At 43.6% G+C, this 23,256-nt stretch overlaps 3 protein-coding genes across 8 annotated transcripts; 2 read left to right on the top strand and 1 right to left on the bottom strand.

The window, feature by feature from the left end:
- The first annotated feature begins 724 nt into the window (after positions 1 to 724).
- Positions 725 to 17,032, top strand: pcif1 (phosphorylated CTD interacting factor 1). Of its 6 annotated transcripts, none has more exons than XM_028002416.1 (16): positions 725 to 1,178; positions 2,488 to 2,642; positions 2,714 to 2,838; positions 2,918 to 3,043; positions 8,626 to 8,771; positions 8,842 to 8,996; positions 9,067 to 9,214; positions 10,395 to 10,478; positions 10,554 to 10,653; positions 11,448 to 11,607; positions 12,270 to 12,439; positions 13,316 to 13,402; positions 13,484 to 13,668; positions 13,741 to 13,834; positions 13,903 to 14,078; positions 15,133 to 17,032. In XM_028002416.1, exons 2-16 carry the CDS (start codon positions 2,516 to 2,518, stop codon positions 15,437 to 15,439), a joined length of 2,190 nt encoding a protein of 729 aa, XP_027858217.1. In that variant the 5' UTR covers positions 725 to 1,178; positions 2,488 to 2,515; the 3' UTR covers positions 15,440 to 17,032. The 6 variants fall into 6 exon arrangements, with proteins under 6 accessions (XP_027858217.1, XP_027858218.1, XP_027858220.1 ...); XM_028002417.1 differs by having other exon boundaries at positions 726 to 1,178; positions 8,638 to 8,771; XM_028002419.1 differs by lacking the exons at positions 725 to 1,178; positions 2,488 to 2,642; positions 2,714 to 2,838; positions 2,918 to 3,043 and adding an exon at positions 5,852 to 6,356.
- A 349-nt stretch (positions 17,033 to 17,381) lies between these two features.
- LOC114135286 (deoxynucleotidyltransferase terminal-interacting protein 1) lies at positions 17,382 to 21,067 on the top strand. Its single transcript, XM_028002426.1, has 13 exons — positions 17,382 to 17,743; positions 18,568 to 18,638; positions 18,724 to 18,820; positions 18,896 to 18,994; positions 19,071 to 19,130; positions 19,208 to 19,264; positions 19,552 to 19,607; positions 19,685 to 19,727; positions 19,893 to 19,951; positions 20,066 to 20,126; positions 20,201 to 20,272; positions 20,362 to 20,417; positions 20,844 to 21,067. The coding sequence occupies exons 1-13, from the start codon at positions 17,669 to 17,671 to the stop codon at positions 20,950 to 20,952; spliced, it is 915 nt and encodes a 304-aa protein (XP_027858227.1). The 5' UTR covers positions 17,382 to 17,668; the 3' UTR covers positions 20,953 to 21,067.
- A 90-nt stretch (positions 21,068 to 21,157) lies between these two features.
- polr2j (RNA polymerase II subunit J) lies at positions 21,158 to 22,559 on the bottom strand. Its single transcript, XM_028002436.1, has 3 exons — positions 22,324 to 22,559; positions 21,429 to 21,537; positions 21,158 to 21,342 (listed from the first exon to the last, which is right to left on the bottom strand). Exons 1-3 carry the CDS (start codon positions 22,464 to 22,466, stop codon positions 21,241 to 21,243), a joined length of 354 nt encoding a protein of 117 aa, XP_027858237.1. The 5' UTR covers positions 22,467 to 22,559; the 3' UTR covers positions 21,158 to 21,240.
- Positions 22,560 to 23,256: the final 697 nt, after the last annotated feature.

The raw sequence follows: 23,256 nt of genomic DNA on the forward strand, positions 1-23,256 counted from the left end.
TGTTGTTTTCATATCGAGTCCAAGCAGGTGAGACATTACCTGTGTAAGTGTGTCTCTACAGGACCAAAGGTCATAGCAAATGTTTAGATCATTCTATATATCATTTTTGAAAAGTGTAACAGTTTACTGCAATGATGTCATGAACAAGTCAAAATGAACTGAATTAGCACTAAAATAAAATCTTTGTGAATTTAAAATGTGAAGCTATATCTTTTATTTTTCAGATCATTTAATAGACCTTGTAACAAAAACTTTGGGTTCAAAGTACCTCAGATGATTGATGAGCCATCTGAACCTCCAGCAGATTCTTTAGCAGGTTTACCTGAGTGGTGATTGGTGGACCAGGTGACTCGATTAATTGGTTATTCTTTGGTAATGACATCAAAATGAAGTGTGAACACTGATAGAGTAGGACTAGTTAAGGAGGTGAATTCAAATTCAAAATAACTTTATTGATCCCAAAGAAAAAATAAATAGGCAGATTTAGAACCCATTGGTTCCAACATCCTACCTCCTGTGTCAGCTATCCTTCACTCATTGTCTGATAAAACTTCCTCCATAGGTCATCTACATTCTAGCCCTGGTCAAGTCTAGGTCCGATTATTCTGGGTTTTCAGGTCTTCTAACTGAACTTGTGAAGATAAAACCGTTAATACAGGAGTACAATTCTACCACTGTGGTGAATTTAATGATACTCGACCAGAACGGATTTGACAGGTTCACTCAAAACCGTTAAAGCAGTTAGTCTTTATTTATAGACTGAACATTCACAGGAAAGTAAAGTTTATCTATTGAACATATTTAGGTGTATTCAGCTCATGAATTGCTGATTTGAGGTCATTTTAATAAACCGTTTCTTTCATACGGTGTGGAATAAACACATTAAGTCTCGGACTGTGAGTTTCAAATGGTCTATGTTAATTCTCTCAGTTTGGTGACTGAAATCCAGTTCAATTCTATTCTGGGCTTTACTTCGCTGTGGTTTAAACACTTTGACCTCCTCAACATGGCGCCGGGAAGCAGATACGTCGAAACCGGAAGCGGGTCAGTCGCCGCGCCTGCGCAGTGACTGTGCCCGGGTCCCTGTAAAGATGTCTGAGCAGGCGGGGAGGGAGCGGAGCGGACGACTGAAAAGCAGCGCGGAGAAGCCCCAACTGTCTGCTGTTTCACCACGCAAGGTAAGAGCAGCAGACCCCGTAGGAGTCCTAGGAACACACCGACAGCCGGCTTAAGGTTTCGTATTGCGGATGGAGGCGGTTCCGGGGCTGCGGAGCCGGAGGGTCGAGATTCCGGAGCAGAAATGTTGGTAAAGGCGCGCAGAGCTGTGGCAGGGGCGTGTCCGCCATCTTTGAGAGGAGTTGGAGCTTAGCGGCGGCAGCGGATCGGAGTTCAGAGTCCGACAAAATCATCTATTGGCCACTGTCAGAGCAGCTATCGGGTCAGGCCGCCCAGTCCGCGGAGATTTAGCACATTTTCAGGCGGTCTGGCTGCTCCTCGGAGTAGTAGTAATCGCCGCGGTCTCCGATAGCGGAGCGCGGGCTTCGAGCACCAGCCGCAGCCTTTTGTTGTCCTCCTCCCCCTCCTCCCTGTTTGCGCTGGCTCTCAGCGCGCATGCGTGTAACCATGGCGCTCGTTCTTGCGTCTGAGAAGAAAAACAACCGAAAAGCTTCAAACAGAAACATAAGATCAGATGGATCAGAACCGATCTACTGCTAGTTAAACAGAACCAATCAGGCACTGATGGATCAGAACTGATCGGCTACTGCTGGATCAGAACTGATCGGCTACTGCTGGATCAGAACCGATCGGCTGCTGGTGAATCAGAAGCGACCGGAGCTGATGGATCGGTGCCGATCAGCTCCTGATCAACCAGGTGTCCTCTCTGAAGGAACGTTCTTCCATTCAGTTCTCCAGTCTTCGACAGACTGGCTGGTCCAGACTCAGGTGGTCCGGATTAGTCCGTCAGAACCAGGATAAAATCAGAACCCACACCTGTCATTTTAAGAGCATTCTTAAAATGACAATGGCAATAGTTAGGTTGAGAGTTTGATTCCCCCCTGAGCCCCTGAGGGAAAGACGTGTTGATGTTCAGGTGAAGCTGAGCAGCAGGAGGAAATGTTCACTCTATTTAACCTGATAATGAAACCGCATTTTATGTTTATAATCAGAGAATCACTGAAGCTTTTCCTGGTTGATGATATATGGTTTTCACAGTTTTAAATCCTAAAATAATTGAATTTATAGATCATCCCCATTCATGCTTTGAACCTTTATCAGATGTTTTTTTAAATTTAATTCAGCTAAAAGTCCAAAGACGCCCAGAATGTTCATTAATTCACCTGTAGATGAAAAATCATTGGAGTTTTTAGTTTTAGTTTTCTCCTCTTGCATTAAAACATTAGGCTTCAATTAATTCTTAACTGAAAACAGTGTGGACCATTTTACTTCCTCTGTCTTTTATTCTGAAAGCCTGTCTCTTCCTATCAGGTCCACATGATTGTGATGAACAGCTGAAATGTCCAATAACAGCCAGGGATCTGTGAAGGGGGAGGCGGCCACCATGGTGCCACCCTCTGGCTCCGCCTCCTCTCACGGACCGCCCCTTTCTCCATCCACCACCTCCAAATCACCTGAGCTTCCAGGTACCTACCTGTCCTCTGACTTGTCCCTCTATCACCTGTCTCCGGCTCTAATGTCTCACTTGACTTGCCAGATGAGTTGGTCCAGGCTGGATGGTCCAAGTGTTGGTCCAGGAGGGAGAACCGGCCCTACTACTTCAACAGATTCACCAATCAGAGCCTGTGGGAGGTGCCTGTGCTGGGTCAGCATGATGTCATCGTGAGTTTGCACCACCAATCGATTTAGCAGTCAATTGACCAATCAGCTGCAGCGCTGATGACTAATCGATCTGTTTCAGTCTGACCCGCTGGGTTTGAACGCAGCTCCTGCAGAGGCAGGAGATGGTAACCTTGGAAACGGCCAGAGGAAGAGGAGGAGCTCTGAGGAGCAGGGGGCGGGGCCTAACAGTTTCAAACGAACAAAGGTAAAGAACAAGGGCTGCAGCTAACCATTATTTTAATAATTCATTATTTATCCATTAATCGGATAAATTTGGATAATTTTTTCATCACTGGTTAAAAACATGGTGAATTTCTGTGTTGATGAATAAGTTTTTACATTGCACATAAATTTGTCGACTAAATTTTTTATAATTAGTGGTTAAAAACTAGACAATCTAAAACAATTCTGATTAAATTCTAACTAAAACTAAATGTCTTTTTAGTCAAATGATCAAAACTAAGTAAAACTTTGCTGTAAAAATTAATACTGGCTGCAACTAGCAATTATTTTAGTAATCAATTATTCTGACAAGTAATCGGATTACTATAAGCGGCTTTGGGCTTTTTAAAAAAACAATTTTTAAGTCGCTTGCAAATTTAATAAGTGGCGGGTTGAGCCTTTTTGGGCTCGTTTTTGAACGTGAAGTTAGTCATTTGGGCTTGGAAATAAGCAGAGACTCATAATAAATCCCAGAATTTGTCCGTCATTAAGGTAGTTTTAGTCAGACTCTCCCTGTCCATCATTTCCCGGATGATCCGTCCCGCTGTGTCTTTGTTAATGTCAAGTTAAAATATTACCTCTGAATGACGTCGAGCTTCGCGTTGCGCTCCAGAAAACTGCAAACATCGAGACTAATTTGAACAGCGCAATAAATGTGAAAACAGCCACGAATAAACGTGTCTGTAGTTGCCAATAATTATAATGGCAACTTAACACCATTATAATTATTAATATTAAGATAAGTGTCACAAATCTGTGCAGCCATGTGAGTTGTGGAGCTGCAGGAGGAGCTCTGTGCGCTGCGCTTTGACACCAAACGCAGGGCCGTAACGCAGAACCTGGAGGCTGGGGGGAAATATGGGGACTTTAAAATCCTTCTTAGAGTTTTCCAGACAACAGTGGACCACACAAATTACTCACGTTTTTTTTTTTTTGTATTGTTGTAACCATTAAACAATCTCCTCTTCAGTTCAACCTTATCAGTGGAGACACATTGTTAATGTTACCATTATAAAATAGCTTACAATTAAGTTTTAGCAAAGATCAATGTGATTTTCACAGGAGGTGGAGCGTTGTTGTTAGCAGCTGCTGAAAGTAACTAAAAAAGTTACTTTTAATGTAACTTAGCTACTTTCCAAATCGATTTAGCGGTAGTTGGTAGTTAGTAATCTAACTGAGTTACTTTTTCAAAGAGTAATCAGTAATCCGATTAAAGTTACTTTTTCAAAGTAACTTGGCCGTCACTGGTCAGCACAGTGTAGGGCTGATCTGAAGATTATTTTTAGGATTAACCTATTAAGAATGAGGTAGCCTAAGATGCTCAATAGGAGATTATTATGTTTTTTTTTTTTTTTACCAGACGCTTAACCAGGTGAAGCTAAAAGAGGAATTCTGGTAAAACAGATTTACTAAGATTTGTTCTTGTATTAAATCCAAAATGTTTATATTTTTGTACATTTTGGTCTTCAGTGCTGCTCTCAGGGTGTTGGTCTTAAAACAAATGGCCTGTTTGAGTCTGTATACCCCAGTTGACGTTTAATTGATTACTAAATTAGTTGATGATTACTTCAGTAAAGGATTCGATTAAATGTTTGATCCTTTATAAAAAAGCAGCCATGTTGGCAGTGTTGATTTTGGTAACGATGAGGTAGGCCTGTCACGATAGCAAATTTTGCTGAACGATTAATTGTCTCAAAAATTATTGCGATAAACGATAATATTGTCTGAAGATCTTTTTACACTGAAAATGACGTAATAATGCATGCGATTTCTTGCCAAAGTTAGATACACTTTATTTTCAAAAGAACACTAAACACTGGAACTGGTAACAAAATAAACAAAACAACCAAAAACAAAAATAAAATGGATTCTCAGTCTCCATTAACAAAAAATGTACTGGAAAAAAAACTAAACAACATAAAGCCAAAGTGTAAATAAATACTGCATTCAACCAAAAGAGTGCAGATTATGAAGTCTGTATATTATGTTGCCCTTCAGTAATAATTAGATTTAAATAGAGAAAATGGGCACATCGACTACCTGATGCAATAATTCACACTACATGATTTTTTGCTCCTATTTTTTCCCTTACAACAATCTTAAAACGTTGGTCTTTCTAAGATTGTGTGGTGTGTTATGGTAGATCGTCCTACGATCTAAATCAGGGTTTTTTCCCGATTGGGATCTTAACACAGCCTGTTGAATGTGACAGGTAGCCAATCAGAAAGCGTGGATTCTCCTCTATGCTTTCTGAGGGGAAATTACGGAGGGGAATCCCAAACAGCTGACACGGCGCAACCCGAAGTCCAGCGGACATTGGAGATGATATGTGGAAACAACATTAATGTTTATTCAACATGCAAAGAATATAGAAATGACAAGAGGAGGAGTTGGAGCGAAACCGGTAACTTTTCAGCTGTTCTTCGTTAACGTGACATAAACAGGTTCTAATGATTTTCATTCAGTCAGGACTTTACGCTGACACTAGCCACATGCATTGCAGGTAGATTGTAGTAAAGCATTGATTAATGCCTGGTTTTAAAATTAGTTCACTGGACTTGCGGCCATTATTTTGTGCCCATTGTTGGACACCACACGGCAGGAAGGAACCGATCGAACCGTTATACCTAGGATTTCTGTCGGCTAATGTGTGTCTGTCAGGGTTTGAAAATGGGGCGACAATCAGCTGACAGCTCTAAGATCCTGTAGTCTGCGCTGTTTTTTACAGTAAGGATATGAGGAAGGAAGAGGTCAGTGGAGAGCACCGGAGTTGAGCCTTTTTTCATTCAGTGTCATTAGTTGAAAGAGAAAAAGAGAGATAATGCCGATAATTAAAATGACGTTGGTAGTTTTAATTTATCATACGATTAATTGATTTATCGTTTAGCGCGACAGGCCTACGATGAGGATAAGGACTTTATTTCGTTGATTCCTCTTTTTTATGACAATAGTGAGACGATGACTAAAGTAACATTTTATGACTAAAACATGGCAAGATGTCTGTGAGTTTTCATAAGGAGATAAAATATTTCAGTGACTCTCTGTTTGGCCACGCCCACCTCCTGACGTAACTCATTAATCATAATTGACGCAGCGCATTACTTGAAGAGACTTGGTGGATGCAAACCCAGAAAGGATTTATGGACTTATTCCGACGAGGCTGTGAAGAACTCTTTCTGAAAGAAGAGCTGAATTGTTGAGGGACACAGCGGAACATGTGGATTTTAAACGCTGGACAAAACTCGAGGAAACTTAAGCGACACCTGAAGACTCACAGCGCTGATATTATTTCTAAAGTAAGTTATGCATACAATGTTATCTGATAATGGAGTTGAGATACATTTCTTGGTAAACTAAGTTTCTGGCGCACATGAGACTAACTGCAGGCTGTGTTACACCGTCAGTTCATTCAGTTAGAAATGAACTGACGGTTCATTTCTAACATTTCTACCCAAAATGTTAGTTTTGGGTAAAACGTGGGAGGACTCCTCTTGTAAAATACGGAATCGTTCTTTATTTGGCAGCGAGTTGTTGCTGAAATATTAAAATGGTGGTGGCGGACCGACCGCAATCCGATGTTGCCTTCAGGTGCTGATGTCACGGTTGCCTAGAAACGGAAAACGAACATCGCGCTGTTTTTTAAACGTCCACCCGGTTCCTCGCGTCCTCAGAAACAAAAACTGTTGAAATAACACACAGACGTGAGCAGGAAGACGCGGATCCCTGACTGAACAGAGGAAGCTGAAGTTGGTTTCTGATTCCGATTCCACTTAATTTCTCACTACCTTCAGCATATTTAATCTACTCCAGTAAAAAAACTACCACACTTCAAACCTGGACTGGATTATTCTAAACTAATAGCAGAATATTTAAAACCATATTTGTGAAATCTTTATCTTCAATAAAGGTTGATTTCACCACTTTTTTACAGGTTTCATACCGGTCATGGGAAACCTGGAAAGTCATGGAATTTTATTTTTTCTATTTTCAAGACTTGAAAAGTTATGGAATTTAATTTCAGGTCATGTAAAGTTATGGAATTTGCAAACAAGGGCAAAAAATGCTATTTTTTCTGTGGTTCTCCTCTGGACTCGATCCATTCGGTCTCGGTGTCGGACATTGACGTCTAGGGATTTTATTTCAGGACCACAGCTGTGGAAATGTCACTAAATTGCCAGCATATTGTCCAGTTTATTTATCTTCTTTGTTTTCGCTGGATGCTAAACATACAGATTTATAACGCGACTTCCTAATTGCGTGTTTCTGTTTCCGCTGCCAGCCGTCGCCCAACCTTAACTGGCTCGCGGCGCTCTGAGACATGCGCAGTGTGTCTCGCGGCGCTCTGAGACATGCGCAGTTTGTCTCGGAGCGGGAGAAAATGTCCGACTAACCGCGGGTCTCGTGCGAAAGCATCAGGGTTAGGGAGACATTTCTGACGATGGCGGACAACAGAAAGTATGACAGCGGAGCGCAGGAGAGAAAGAAAAAGAGAAGCGCGACAGGGAGGTGATGAAGAAAATATCCAAGATAAGTTTTTTTTTTAAACAGAACCACAGTCCCTCTCCACTTCTTAAACGTTAGCCTTGCCAACAGCAGAACCTGGATCTGGGTCTGATTTGGTGCCTGCGGAGTCACAGGCGGTAAAAGCTCGATGTTCTTCGGTAGTCGCAACGATGACTGGTAAAACTGGATAATCCGGACAGCACTGATCCTGCGTTTAAAAGCTGATGAGTTGGTGTGAGCTTACTGGGCTGAACAAGAAGCAGAGAGCTGTCAGAATATGGATATTAATTTGAAACCATCGGAACAGGTTTACAGAAAATCAAAAAGACTCCTCTCCAGATCGCGCTTTGAAAGCCATCTGCGGGTGGTGAGTACATCCAAACAGGCTGATTTATCTTCCATCCACCGCGGCTGTGTTTTGCTTTGCGTGTCGTCATGTTAAAAGTCAGTGGTGCTTTGAAACGGGTTTCTGTAACTGGAAACGCGCAACAGAATGCGTCTGATTTACATTCAAAGTCTTTGTGGAGGCGCGTCAAGGGCCGAGTTTCAAACCGTCTGGAGCGTTTGGCGCATCGAGCGCATCTGACGCTCCGCATAGACTTTGAATGTAAACCAGACGCGTTTGGTGTGAACGCACCATTAGCCTCCAGCTAGCAGAGGTGGGGGGAACTGTCTTAAAGTGTACAACATAGCTCAAGTGCGCCATGTTCTGCTCTGACACGCAACTAAAATCCAGTCATAAAGTAAAAGTTTTGACCAGGTTTGACTTTCAGAGGGGAAATACTCAACCTGACTATCTGAGCTTGTTAAGGAAATAAACCTGATAATTACAGAGAAAGATACAGATACATGAAGGTGGAGAGACTCCTGCTGGCCACCTGAATAAGCAGACAAGGATATGAAGACCCCCTGCAGTTTGTTTACTGCAGTGGAGTTGGAGTTAATTACTAAATTAGTTGTGAAGCATCAAGAATAAATCATTGCAGCTCTAGAATAAAGCATCCATGTTGGGTCATGTGATCAGTGACTGAGGAGCAGTGGCTGATGGGTAACTGGGTCCAGTTGTGTTTACAGGTGGAGCCAACCACACCCATCTCTCCCAGCACACCTGGAGTCAAACCGTGGAGCTCAGCCCCCGAGGAGAAGCAGGTTCCAGCGACGACGCCCACCACACCCAGCCCGGCGCCGGCCCCCTACCGACCGGCCGTGTGAGTGCCCCGCTCCGCCGCCGCTCCCCTGCAGGGGCGTTCAGTGACTGCATGTGGGTTGTCGTTCCAGGATCTACTGGGATCTGGACGTCCAGACCAACGCGGTGATCAGAGAGCGCTCGGCAGCCAATCACCTGCCGTCGCACCCCGAGATCGAGCTGCAGCGGGCTCAGCTGGTCACTAAGCTGCGGCAGCACTACCACGAGCTGTGCCACCAGCGAGAAGGTAGCCGAGCGTCCACTGACAGCGCCTCGCTCCTACAGAGCGCATCATGTGGTGTGTGTGTCCGCCGCAGGCATCGACCCGCCGCGGGAATCCTTCAACCGATGGCTGTTGGAGAGGAAGGTGATTGATAAAGGCCTGGACCCGCTGCTGCCCAGCGAGTGTGAGCCCGTCGTCTCGCCGTCCATGTTCCGGGAGGTCATGAACGACATTCCCATCAGGTAGGGAACCTGAACCCTGGTCCAGATAGGGCAACAGTGCTCAAAGTGGGGCTCGCGGGCCATTCACAGCCTCTGGACTGATCTTGTGCAGCCCGCTGACCACACCAAAGGAATAAATTAAATAATTTAGAACAAAACTACGACTTTTTAAATTAAAATCTACTTTAAAAAATGTAGGATGCAACACAATGTGATTAAAATTCTTGAAAATGTTTGAATTTCATTGAGGTGTTTTTAAGGCTTGGAAAATTCTTGATTTCTGTGTAAAGTCCTTGAAAGTTCTTGATATTCAAACTACACAGTTTTGGAATAAAGTTTAATTAAAAGCTTACATTTGGAAAATGTTATTAACAATTGAAACCAGGTATTTACATACACCTCATGAAAAGACAACATTTTCTTCCTCGCTGTCTGAAGTTAAATCAGAATAAACTTTTCTGGTTCAGGTCAGTTAGAAATACCTGAATTATTTCTATTAGCTGAATGCCAGGAAACTTAACTGGAAAATTTTTATAACTTTTTTGCATATTGTGTTAGGATTTGTTTGAATTATTTTAATGCAATAAATATTTGTTATTCCTAATGACTCAGTGACCTATTGATCATCTTATATTTGATATGTTAAACAGTGTTATTGAAATTGGGGGATTTTTGTTAGATTTGTTATTTTTGTCTCCTTGTCCCTGCTCTAGAATGGAGAATATTATCACAAAAAAGTATTAATAGCAGTTATAGCTGATATCCAATAACAATGAATTGAAATTGTCTTTTTGTTGTTGTTGTTATTTTAAATTGTTTTTATCTCTAAGTTGGTTTTCTGTAAAGTTATGAAAACTTACCTTGAAAGGGGCTAAATTTTACTCTGGGAAACCAGGAAAATGTGGGAAAATTAGTTTTGGATCTACAATCCTGTTTCTGTAAAAATATCTGATTACTTTGTTTAGGTAAAATAGTTCATGTTTAGTTTACTGTTGAGCAGGTAAAAGAGTCACAATAACATTTTGGTCATTTTAGTTTTTAAAATTATTTTTAAAAAAAAAACATTTTTTAGGACTCGTGAGTATTTCTGGTCTGACAATTTTGACTCACGTGACCAAAGGTTTGTACACCCCTGGTCTATGCGGCTTGGTGGGGTTGTGGCTGCTGATTGACCCGGTTCTGGTCCGCTTGTGTCCATCAGGTTGTCCCGCATCAAGTACAAGGAGGAGGCCCGGAAACTCCTGTTTAAATACGCCGAGGCAGCAAAGAGGATGATCGACTCCAGGTGAGCCCCAGCCGACCAATCACAGGGTGGGACGGCGCTGTGGGTGTGGCTCATGCTGACCTTTGACCTGTGCAGGAATGCGAGTCCAGAGAGCAGGAAGGTGGTGAAGTGGAACGCCGAGGACACGATGAACTGGCTGCGCAGAGATCACTCCGCCAGCAAGGAGGACTACATGGTAACGCCTCAGCATCACATCACTTTCTGTCACATGACTTCACCAGCCAATCAGGAGCTGAGCAGGAGGTCACTGAAACTAGAGCTGGGCCATTCAGCTTAGAAATAAACTTTTTCATAGCAGATCCAGTTTTAGATTTTTTTTTTTTTAACAAAATTACAAATGATAGAAAATATTTTATTTACTTTTATTTTTTCAGTCATCCCTTCTGTGAGTTGGACGACGGTGTATCAGGACCAGGTGACAAGAATTTTTGTTTAATTGTGACAATGTAGCAATAAAAAAAAATAAAGAATTTTACATTAACGTCTAAATACTTTTAATAAAAAACTTGTAGAGATGCATTAATATGAACAGCTCCGTTGTGATTCTTTGAAACAGACTCAGTCGTTACAAAGTTCTGCTGCTGCTAAGTATAACTTCACAACAAACTTTAATCATTTTAGCTTTTATCTTTAGTGTAGAAGTTGTCATAAATTTATTATCTCATTCTCCTAATATTAGGACTTTATTCTGGTAATATTTTGACTTTGTTGCACAACTTTTATTCTCTGAATTAAAATAAAAAATCGTAGTCTGGCCCTGATACACCGTTGTAGATTTGACTTGATTTAGAAGTCCATATAGACAAGATGGCCGCTCTGAACGCTGACATCGCTGAACTATGGAAACAAAAGGATTTTCCTAAAATTAACCTTCAAAACCCAAACATTTCTAACTGAAAGCAGACGCTCAGGCCCCGTCCCCTGACAGGTTCAGCGACCCCGATGTCTCACCTGTGCCTGTGTCTGCAGGACCGCCTGGAACACCTGAGGCAGCAGTGCGGGCCGCATGTTACGGCCGTCGCCAAAGACTCTGTGGAAGGAATCTGCTCCAAGATCTACCAGCTGTCGGCCGAATACAGCCGCCGCCTGAGGCAGACGCACCTGAGCCTGCTGCAGGACCCCTCCACAGGTACACACACACCTGAGCTGCTTTTATTTATTCTAAATAGTTTTTTAATGTACCGGTAACTTTGGTGATGGGCTAAGCTAGCTTCATACCTTTCTATTTTTATGTGTCGAGTATAAAAGCCTCAACCTAGCCAAATCTGCAGCCAATCACAGCCAGGTGTTTTCATCCAGTCAGACTATTTCTTTTAAATCCTGCATTCACGTTGATAAATAACAACCAATCACAACCAACAGATCATATTACCGCACCAAGCCGCAGACATTAAACCAAACCTTCAGATTTATGTGAATACAATAAATACATTTATTTTGTATCCTTTTGATTAATGACACTCCGATCAGGTTTTTTTGTTGCTGATACCGATCATCCATGAGGCTGATCATCTGAATTGGCTGTTCAGTTTTCACTTCAGGAATAAATGCTACTCTGTGATCTGGCAAAATGGAAAAACGATCTGGTAATAAATTCACTTAATTTAGACGTAAAACATGCAAAATACTTGCAGACATAAAACAGCAGCTACTCAGTCAAAAAGACCGAAAAACCTGCAATCAGTAAAATAATATTTAACAGTAAGGCTCTCAGCCATAAATTATTCACATCACAGATATCAAATAAGAAACTGACTTTGTGTGTGACCCTGTTTGACCTCGTGGTTGTAGAGACGTGCGCGTCGCCCCCCCAGTCACGGCTCGTGTACTGCTACCCGGTCCGGCTGTCGATCCCGACCCCCGCCCTGCCCCGCGTGGAGCTGCACTTCGAGAACGACGTGGCCTGCCTCCGCTTCAGAGGAGAGATGGTTAAGGTCAACCGGGGACACTTCAGCAAGCTGGTTGGTCCTGTAGTCTGGATACTACTGGGAGTAATCTGATTACTCTGCTGTCTCTCCAGGCCTTCTGTCTGGTCATTAATTGTGTTTCTGGAACTTTAAATCAATGATGGGGGTGCCAATACTTTCTTCATCTGAACAGAAACTGAAGTTACAACAGTTTGGGATTTTTTCATTAGAGTTTAGTTTTATTCTGTTTGTTTAACTCAGCTTGAATGAGTTTTTAAAGTGTGTTTGCTCATTTTTATTAGTTAAATATTGTTTAGTTTTAGTTTATGTTTTATTCATTATAGTAGTAGTTTAAGTTTGTTTCATACTTTGGTTAATTTTTAGGTGCAGAACTCAAAAAGTACTGATTATGTTAATTATAGTATTTTAATAAAAACAACAAGCTGGCTGGATGTTTTCCCAACTTCTGCTGTCGCCATTTAGCCGCATGAGTGCACAAAGATGACCGACGTAAACTGCTGATTCCACAGCAGCTCAAAAGACTCATGAATAGATTAATAAACATGAAAGCCAAGGACATTATATCTATAATTTCAGATATTTTATATGTTTTAGTTTTATAAACACAGCTAAACTAAAGCCAGAGTCTCGATCTCAAGATCATACCATAAATCTGGGCGTAGTGATGACCTCTGACCTCTGACCTGAACCTTCAAAGCCACAAAAAGACTGTTCCAAAGTCGGCCTTCTGTCACCTGAAGAACGTTTCCAGGATCAGAGGACTAATGTCCGCTGTTCCAGAACAATGCTGCTGCTCGTGTTTTCACTAAAAACAGGACCCTGTCTTCACCTGTCTGACTGTCCCCACCTGTCCTCACCTGTCTGACTGTCCCCACCTGTCCTCACCTGTCTGACTGTCTCCACCTGCAGGAGCTGCTGTACAGGTACAGCTGCATCGATGACCCTCGCTTTGAGAAGTTCCTGGCCCGAGTTTGGTGCCTCCTGAAGCGATACCAGGTGACTGTTCTCCAGCCGGTCCGGTTCCGGTCCAGTAGTTCTGCGGTGACAGCTTCGTTAACTAGGTGTGTTTGTGTCCAGGTGATGTTTGGCAGCGGTGCTAACGAGGGCAGTGGCCTGCAGGGGGCGCTGCCGGTGGCGGTGTTTGAGACGTTAAACCGGCAGTTCGGCGTCACCTTCGAGTGTTTTGCCTCGCCGCTCAACTGCTACTTCAAGCAGTTCTGCTCCGCCTTCCCCGACATCGACGGCTTCTTCGGGTCCAGAGGGTGAGGCGCTCACCTGGCCAGGTGATGTGGGCGGGGCTTATCGGGGCGGCACTGACGCTGTGTGTGTTTCAGGCCGTTCCTGTCCTTCAGCCCGGTCAGCGGCTCGTTCGAAGCCAACCCGCCGTTCTGCGAGGAACTGATGGACGCCATGGTGACGCACTTCGAGGTGAGAGCCGGGCCGCTGCGGGCTGGGTCCGGGCCGGTTCTGGACTCATCGGTCCGTGTCTCCATCAGGAACTGTTGGATCGGTCTTCCGAGCCGCTGTCCTTCATCGTCTTTGTTCCTGAGTGGCGCGACCCAGTGACGCCGGCGCTGACCCGAATGGAGGCCAGCCGGTTCCTGCGGCACCAGCTGAACGTCCCGGCCTACGAACACGAGTACCGCTCCGGGAGCCAGCACATCTGCAAGCGGTACCGCTCTGGTTTTGATTGGCCAGGCGGGCTTAGCAGAGCGACATGCTGAGTCCAGATTTATTCATACCCCTAACATAGAGCTGGATCAAAACAAAATCGGCTATTTCTGATTTTCAAAAAGTATTAGGGCCAGGCTACAATTAGTTTTTCCATTATAAAGTTATAATATCAGCAGAATAAAGACGCAAGTTTACCAGAAGAACGTCGTAAAATTCAAAGAATAACAGTTCCTGGTTATCAGGGTCTAACAGAGCAGCTCAATCAGTCTGCCAGTCTGGTTACTGCCACCTACTGGTCAGTTTGCTCAAAAATTCAACTGTTGATAATTTTATGCTGATGTGTAAAAGGTTGAAGTATTTTCTTTGTGTTGGAGTTCTCATAAAATTATTACTTTATTCTCCTAATATTACAATCTTATCCTCGTAATTAAAAATAAAAAATTGTAGCCCGGCAATGACAGTCGTAGAGTTGACCTGACTTTAAAGTGTAAGTAAACAGTAGATGCAAAACACGCTTTTCCAACAACATGGCCACCCTGGCATCAATCTGAATGATAAACAGTGCAAAGGTGAAAAAAAAATATCCATATTGTCCAAAAAAAAAGAAAAAATTACATTTTTAAAATGTTTTTATTTTTTTTTACCCCTCCAGAGGGTCTTTTGTGGGCTCTAGTGTCCCTTATATGATAGCAGGCTGACAGGAAACGGGGAAGGAGAAGGGGGAGACATGCGGCAAATGTTGTCGGGTCCGGGAGTCGAACCCGGGACGGCCGCGTCGAGGACTCAAGGCCTCCAAATGCGGGCCGCGCTAACCACTATGCCACCACGGCACGCCCAAAATATTTTTTTTATATATATATATATTTTTTTAGGTTTACCAACACGTTTTGCTGATTGGAGGTAACTGTGTGGTTCTGTAACAGTCCAGTCAAAGTCCTGGCCTAAGATTAGGATTATGGTTTTGAACCTTGCAGGGTATGAATACTTTTGGACTGCGCTGTCCCTGCCTCTTTTGTTTTGGGAAGCGTGTTCTGACCCGGTTCTGTTTCCAGGGACGACATGTACTACCGGGCCGTCCACGGCACCGCTGTGCTCTTCCTCCAGAACGACGCTGGCTTCGGAAAATGGGCTCCGACTCCGGAGCGTCTGGCGGAGCTGACGGCGGCGTACCGCCCCTCTCTGTCTCGCACTTCCTCCTTGTCGTCCCCTGGCCCCGCCCAGTCCGCCCCTGGAGACAGAGACTCCACCCCTAAGGCCTCTGATAGGACACAGAGCGCAATGATGTCACCTGGCGGCCATGACAGCAACAACAACGGCAGCAGCAGTAGCAGCCCTCAGGACAAGCTCACTGCGATGTAGAGGGGCGTGGCCTGCAGTGGCCACGCCCCTAATGTAAATGTGTGTTTACGAACATCACCAGTCCCTCACCAGCACCTGTAGCACATCCTCACCTCTTATCGGTAATCTACCACCGCCATCAGGGGGCGGAGCCTCATTTAAACTTCACTACGTCTCTTTAGTTTGTTGGCTGCTCTGATTGGTTGAAGCTCACCTGAAGCTGAATGATGTCAGCGTCTGAACTGCTTCAGAGTTCCAGCAGTAAAATCCACCTGAGGGGCGTCCCCTGATTGGTTGTTATGGCAGCTATCATGTCTGGGACCCGGGCCCTATAGCAGGGGGCGTGGCCTCGGTAGCAGAGGGGCGGGGCATCAGGTAATCCTGAAACTGTGACAAGTAGTCATGGAAACGATATTTCAGTCCCAATCCAGTTCTGTGATTCACACGAGATTAGAAAATACAAGCTGTTAAGGTGAGCTTTAGTCTGACCCAGTTTAATTCACACCAGATTAATCTGGATTAAACCAGATTAATCTGGTGTGAATTAAACCAAATTAATCCAGTTTAATCTGGTGACCTCTCTAATCTAGTTTGGTTCAGTTCAGTTTTTTTTTTTGAAATTTGTTTTGATTTCTTTGATCCATTACAATCTGGTTAGATCTAGTTTGATTTGTTTGGACCTACTCTAATCTGGTTCATGTTTGTTAGATCCAGTATGTACAGGCTTTGGCCAAATAAATCTGGTATGAAGGGATTTGGGTTGTGTTGGGATGGGATATAACCAGATTAATCTGGTTTAATCCAGTTTAATCAAGTGAACTCTAATCCAGTTTAATTCACACCAGGTTAATCTGGATTAAACCTGATTAATCTGGTGTGAATTAAACCAAATTAATCCAGTTTAATCTGGCGACCTCTCTAATCTAGTTTGGTTCAGTTCAGCATTTTTTTTATTTAATCTGGTTTGATTTCTTTGATCCATTATAATCTGGTTAGATCCAGTCTGATCTACTTGGATTTGGTTGGACCTAATCTAATCTGGTTCATGTTTGTTAGATCCAGTATATTCTGATTTAATCTAGATAAATCTGGTCTGAAGAGGTCTGAGTTCTGTAGGGATGGGTTAGTCTGGATTAATCTGGATAGAACCAGTTTTATCTGGTTTAAACCAGTTTTGTCTGACCTTGTCCATCTTTAATAGGAAGAAAGCTGACTCCTCCCACTTCTGAGTGCTCTCTGATTGGCTGGTGGTGGACCTATCAGGCGCCTGTCTGTGTGTAGATAGTGTACAGCTGGACTGATTTGAGGTCTGTTGATGTTTTGCTGTTGATCAGTTTTTATTTGGTCTAATTTAACCTTTTTAAAGAAATGAAATGTGTTTGTGTGTTTTAACCGAACCAAAGTGTTTATGATGTATATGAGTGTGTACAGTAGAGCCACGTATGACAGCTGGGCTCCTCCTGCTCTGCATGAACCCGCTGGAGGAAGTTCAGACCTGGACTAGGTGGTCTCCTCCGGGGTCCTTCCAGCTTCAGTGTAAATTCAGTCTGTCCTTCGTACTGCCTGCAGAAAACCTGCAGCTTCTCTCCTAGTAAAAATATATCCAGCCCAGTACGACCAGTCACCTCGTCCTTCTGCACACACACAGACATTCTTTCTATCTTCCTGAGGACTTCCGTTAATTTTTCATTTATTTATCTAGCCTGACCCGTGATTCAAATGCTTCTGCTCCTTATGGGGTTAAGCTTTAGGCCCCATAAAAACCATAAGATGTGACTGAATGTCCACGATGAAGTGAAAACCCAGAAGTTAAAGTTCACCTTTGTCCGGTTCGGTTGTACATCTAAACCCAGTTAAATAATAGTTCTATACAAAAAAAACAACCCAACCTGGATTTATGCCATCATTGTCATCCTATACTGAGCTTTTATTTTGAAACCTGGAGCCGGAACCTGGAGCTTCTATTTTGACATAACTGGACGGAAATTTACCAGCTTCACTAGACGGAAATGATGGTGTAACTTCCTGGAAGTAAACATCAAACTTCAGATTGATTATTGATCAGCAGCAGATTAAAAATAAACTTTTAACCTCGCGTCCAGTCAGAGCGCCAAATCTATACTCGAACCACGTAAAGTTCCGTCGGTCTGTGCTGCTGTAGCCACCGTTAGCCTAGCTGAGTTACCTCGGTTCAACCCGGAGCTGACCTGACCGAAACGAACCGCAGCAGAACTTCGGAGCGGGCCCAGCATGGGAGCTCATCGCAGCGAAGGAGGCCGGGAGTGGCTGGAGCAGGTTGGAGCGGAACATCCGGACCAGAACCCGGTAAGAATCCCGGAGGAGGAGGCAGCTAGCGGCGGCTAACTGGGCAGCTAGCTATGGCTAACAGAGCAGCCCCCATTTTAGCTTAAAATAATAAATGTAACAAATTTAGATTACTTGCAATATTCTTTGATTGAATTGGTGTCCGTTTTTAGTTTTCTATAATTTTCAGTTTTATTTCATTTTCTTATTTTGTTTTGGTTTTTGTTTAGTTTTTATCACCTTTGGTAATTGACGTATTTACTTTTAATTTTATTATTTTACTTTAAGCAAATCAAGCTATAATAAAATAAATGTTATTTTAGTTTTTTGAATGGAAGCCTATTTCCGCCACTGGTAAAATAAATAAATCTCAGTTTCAGTTCAACAGAAACGATGATCTAAATCTAAAAGACTAAATCTGGTCAGAAAATGAGGATGGGAATCTACATTTAGTAGCCATAAACTCAAAATTATTCATACCTCTGGCAAATTTAGTTTATTTTGTAGGAAATGCCAGTTTAAAATAAAAAATAAATAAAGAATTACCTTTTTTTGGATGTGCTGTGGTGGCGCAGGGGTTAAGCACAACTCACATAAGGAGGCTTTAGTCCTCGTCGTGGCTGTCGCAGGTTCGAGTCCCGGCCTGGCGACCTTTGCCGCATGTCTTCCCCCTTCTCTCCTTACCCACTTTCCTGTCAATTAACTATCAAATAAAGGCCACTAGAGCTAATAAAACCTTTTAAAAAAAAGAATTACCTATTTTTATTAGAAGAAGGACCTTGTTTATAATAATGATGATGATGGAGGAGGAGGAGACACTGAACTGCCTGTTCATCATCATCTAGAAGCCGTGGAACCTGATGATCAAACATCGACACGTCCAGAGACGAGGACGGCGCTCACACACTGCAGTCAGGTGAGTGCAGCTGCACTGTGGTTCTGATGGGTTCAGTTCTGACCCGGTCCAGTCTAATCCCGTCCCGTGTTCCACCTGTGAGTAGCTACACGGATCCCCAGGTGTCCATGGACCTACTGAGGGCCGTACTTCAGCCCAGCTTCAACGATGACATCATGGCAGTTTTCAGGAAGTACCAGAAGGTCAGAGGTCACACCGTAGGGTCAGGGCCACGTGCGGACAGGTGTGGTGTGTGACCAGGTGCGGCTGTGTTGCAGTTCTTTGAGAAGGCAGCGGAGAATGTGAAGGAGAACGTCGGCGAAGACGTCCAGAGGGACCAGCTGATCCGGGAGGCCTGCAGGAATGTTCTGGAACATGTGAGGTCACTTCCTGTTTCCTCCCATAGCAGCCTAGTCTACCTGCACTCACCTGGTTCTGTAATTTCATTACCAGGCCAAACAGCTGTTTCCAGAGGTGGAGGGCAAAAGAACGGGGTCAGAAGTCACGATGAAGGTACATGCCCTCTGACTGACCAATCAGAGCAGGCTGTGACTCAACTTGGTTCTGACCTGGTTCTGTTTGTCTTGCAGAGATCCAGAGCAGTTGATGAAGACTTTGTGATCAGAGGAAATCTTCTACCTAAGAAGGTAGCGTGTTAGCCAGGTGTGACCTGAACATCTCCATGTTTGACGTTAGCTAGCTTGCTGGCTAGGCTATGTAAGCTGGGTAGCTAACAGCTAGCTAACATAACGTGTACTATGTTGGCACCTAACATAGCCGTTTAGCTTTGTTAGGCCTCCATGTTAGCTTGTTAGCAGGTGCTTTTTTGCACCTGTTGTGGGTACTTGCTAATTTTTTGCCGGTTGGCTGATCGCCGAATCAGGTGAGGATGTTGACTGTTGCCTTCGTGTGATTGGTCCATCTTTGTCCTCAGAGGAAAAGTCGTCCAGGTCCCGTCGTCTCCTCAGACCGTCCTGCCAACTACCCTCTGTGAGTACCTGACCAGGTGACATCATCAGCCTCCAGGCAGACCGCAGCACCTTATTGGTTTGAATTTTTCTTCTCAGAGTGAAGCCGAAGGCGGAGCCTGTGAAGAGGGAGGGGCCAAAGGTGAGTCTGTTCTTAAACTCTGACAGGTGAGCTTCAAAGGTGTGCTGTTAGCTGATTACTGCCACCTAGTGGTCAGACTGGAGGGAGGAGCCATTGCTAATGGAAATCACCTGTTAGGAAGTTCACCTGTGTGTGTGTGTGTGTGTGTGTGTGTGTGTGTTTCAGTGGGATCCGTCCAGACTCAACGACAGCAGCACGTTCGTTCTTGGCTCCAGAGCCAACAAGTGAGTCACCAGCACCAATCAGAAACAGGCGTGATGTCATGAGATCAACTTTGATAAACTTTGTTGAGTAGCTGAACAGGAAGTGAGTCATTGGCTGCTGTGATGTCATCACAGGGCGCTGGGGATGGGCGGAACCAGAGGGCGGATCTACATCAAACACGCTGACCTGTTCAAGGTGAGTCCGGCTTCCTGTCACATGACTTGTGAGTGCAGGCGTACTGCTGACCTGTGGGGGGCGCTGTGTTTCAGTACGCCGCTGACGCCAAGGACAAGCAGTGGCTGGCAGAACGGCACCACATGAGGGCCACAGGGGGCAAGATGGTGAGAACTGTGGTACCACCAGAACATTCTGGTTCTGTTGATGGTTCTGCTGAACCTCTGATCTCTGATTCTGACCCATTTCTTTTCAGGCCTACCTTCTGATTGAGGAGGACATTCAGGATCTGTCCCACAGCGACGAGTACAGGTGAGGTCTGGTTCTGTTCTCCAGAACCGGCAGTGTGCGTTCAGATGAAACCTGAACAAACCGATTCAGGCTGAGTCAGCCGAACCGATCCACACTCCGGACCAGAACATTACAGCATCCTGACTCTCTGGTTCTGACCCACCGCTCATTGAACTGGATCAGAACCAGACGGACGGTGGGAGGAGCCTGTTCTTCTTCTCCTGTTTTGACCTCCTTCAGTTTCATGTTATCTGTTTGATTTCCTTTTGAGGTCAATAAAGTATTTTTGAATTGATTCATATTACTTTCCTGTAAAAAAGAAATTGACTATTTTCTTAGTTTAATTTTCATATTTTTTGCTTAGTTTATTGTTGAGCAGGAACTAAATTCTCAAATCCTTTTAAAAAAAAACACAATGGTTTCCATGGTAACCCGCGTGTTTTTCAGGGACTGTCCGGACGTGCGGATGGACGAGCTGAAACCGTTCGGCGTTCCTCCCTGGATGGTGGAGAAGATGCAGCGCGCCATGGAGGCTCAGAGGGACAACGACCCCTGAAGGTCACATGACCCCAGGGCTCTGATCATGTGACCCCTTCATTATTATTTTTATTATTGGATGTTTCTAGTTTTGTTTCTCCTGCTGAAAAAACAAATAAAGTCTGTTTTGTAGACGATGTTTCTGCTGTCTCTCAGCTGTGACATCACTTCCTGTGATCAGCTGACCTTTGGTTCTAGCAAACATGAAGCTCAACCAAACGCTCTAAGGACATGACGTCAGATCTTTATTAGAAAAAACACCTGGGGGGGACAGGGGGCTGCAGTGAGGTCATCAGAGTGGGCGGGGTCACTCAATTCCTTCCTGTTTGTCTTTAATGGCGACCCGGAAGCGTTCCTCCAGCAGCGACAGCTCACTGATCAAGTCTGTGATGGCATTGGTGAATGCTTCCTGGGGAGGACACGACATCACTTCCTGTTAGACACCACTTCCTGTCAGCAGGGAGGCATCTTAGCTGGCGTGCGCATGCGAGTTACCTGGGGACTGTAGTCAGGTGTGGTCTGGACCCGGATGACAATCTTATGCTCCAAGGGGTGAGGAACTTTATAACCGGCGAAGAGAACCTGGGGGTCCTTCAGCAGCTGACTGGAACACACACACACCTGGTCACTGGGACAGCCTACCTGCTGGACCTCTGTTATGTTTGCATTCAGGTAACATCAGTGAATGAAAACTGAGGAGCAGCAAAGGAGGTGGATTAGTGGCTGATGATGTCATATGGAGCCGGTAGCATGTTAACATTGTTACACAGTAATAGTTTTCAGTCAGAGGCCTCTTTAAAGACATTGCAAGACTGACTGCTACTGGAGATCCTTCCACAGCATCACTATTTGTTCTACAAAGACGATCTGAGTTATAATATTTAGTTTTCTGTTTTATTTACTGATTCCTGTTGTTCATCAGCAGTAATCCCAATAACCTGGAGCATCATGTTTAAAGCTGTATGGCTTTAATCAATTTTAACATAAAATCGATTTCACCACACATTCAAGATATCTGAAACTGATTTATGACTAGAAGTATTAGCGAATTAAGATATTTCTAATTATATTTAGACTATATGAAATACCTATTTTAAATGTATTTATTTAGATTTAATTACATTCTTACTAGTACAAGATGTCAGTTTTAATTCGAGATGTCTGCCATTAATTACTAAGTTAAACCACATTAATCTGAACATGATATCTGGAATAAACTTTTTCAGCTTTGATCATTTTCACATTTAAATCTACACTGTTCTTGGTTCAGGGTCACTGCTGAACGTGTTCAGGACCCGGTTCATCCCAGGCAGTTCAGGATCAGGGAAGTTCTGTTCTGTGTGGTTCTGTTTGGACTTGTCTGCCGGTGTTGTGTGTGAGTTGGTCTCACGCTCGGATGATGTTGCCCAGCGTGTGGTCCTCCTTGTTCAGGGTGAACAAACAGGCGTTGGGAACCTTCGTGTCTTTGCTGATGCTGATCTTCTTCTCTCCCTCAAACAGCAGAAATGACTCGAAAGCTGGAGGAGCGTTCATCTTTCCGTCCGAACCGAACCTGGATCAGAAGTACCGCTCCGAAACACTTCCGCTCAACTGCTTTTCTTCCTCTTCTTTAGATTTTACCAAAAGCTCGTTGCGCTAGTGCCATCTACTGGATTTTATTTTATTCATTTTCTTCTTCTTTGTATGGTGGTTGGCAAGCAACGCATTGATGTGCATTACCGCCATCTACTGGAGTGGAGTGTGGACCGGGCTGCTACATGTACATTATCCCATCCCCCCCCAATAAACTTCTCTATATCCTTTCTATCAATTTCGTCTTCTTAAGGTATTTAAGGTAAAGAACAAATTATTCAGAAGTATAAATTGTGTCCAAAATATCTTGTTTATTTAACTGTAATTTATTGTCTTGTAATCTACATACTAATTCCCATGTCTCAACAGAATATTTGGAACAGAACAAGAAAACATGTTTTACTGTCTCTTCTTGAAAACAAAAATTACATTTTCTTTCCTCAGATTCTCTTAAAGGGTCAGTATTGTTCAAAGGCCTAAGTCATTATTCAACTGAGCAGTTCCCAATTTCAACCTTTCAACGGTCAATATTAGGCCCAAATATTTTTCTGCAACTAATAAAAACATGTTCTGTCATTTTTGCAGCAATTACGATGTTTTCCTATCTCAAGAAGAGTGCCATTCATTTCTTATTCTGCTTATAATTATATCCTCCTTCCTATTTATTCCACCAATTCTTGTAACATCATCTGTATATTGTATTCCACATAATTGTCTTGCTTCTATCTCATTATCCACCTCATTTTCTATC

Source organism: Xiphophorus couchianus, chromosome 20 (genome assembly GCF_001444195.1).
Source record: "Xiphophorus couchianus chromosome 20, X_couchianus-1.0, whole genome shotgun sequence".
NCBI lineage: Eukaryota > Metazoa > Chordata > Actinopteri > Cyprinodontiformes > Poeciliidae > Xiphophorus > Xiphophorus couchianus.

Bases quoted from the DNA above. Each gene is read 5' to 3' on its own strand.
- pcif1 (XM_028002416.1), top strand. From the start codon at position 2,516: ATGTCCAATAACAGCCAGGGATCTGTGAAGGGGGAGGCGGCCACCATG. The intron at 9,215-10,394 runs GTAGGGAACCTG...TGTGTCCATCAG, and splicing joins ATGAACGACATTCCCATCAG to GTTGTCCCGCATCAAGTACA. The intron at 14,079-15,132 runs GTACCGCTCTGG...TTCTGTTTCCAG, and splicing joins AGCCAGCACATCTGCAAGCG to GGACGACATGTACTACCGGG.
- LOC114135286 (XM_028002426.1), top strand. From the start codon at position 17,669: ATGGGAGCTCATCGCAGCGAAGGAGGCCGGGAGTGGCTGGAGCAGGTT. The intron at 17,744-18,567 runs GTAAGAATCCCG...ATCATCATCTAG, and splicing joins AACATCCGGACCAGAACCCG to AAGCCGTGGAACCTGATGAT. The intron at 20,127-20,200 runs GTGAGTCCGGCT...GCTGTGTTTCAG, and splicing joins AACACGCTGACCTGTTCAAG to TACGCCGCTGACGCCAAGGA.
- polr2j (XM_028002436.1), bottom strand. From the start codon at position 22,466: ATGAACGCTCCTCCAGCTTTCGAGTCATTTCTGCTGTTTGAGGGAGAG. The intron at 21,538-22,323 runs GTGAGACCAACT...TGTGTGTTCCAG, and splicing joins CTGGGCAACATCATCCGAGC to TCAGCTGCTGAAGGACCCCC. The intron at 21,343-21,428 runs GTAACTCGCATG...TGTCCTCCCCAG, and splicing joins CACCTGACTACAGTCCCCAG to GAAGCATTCACCAATGCCAT.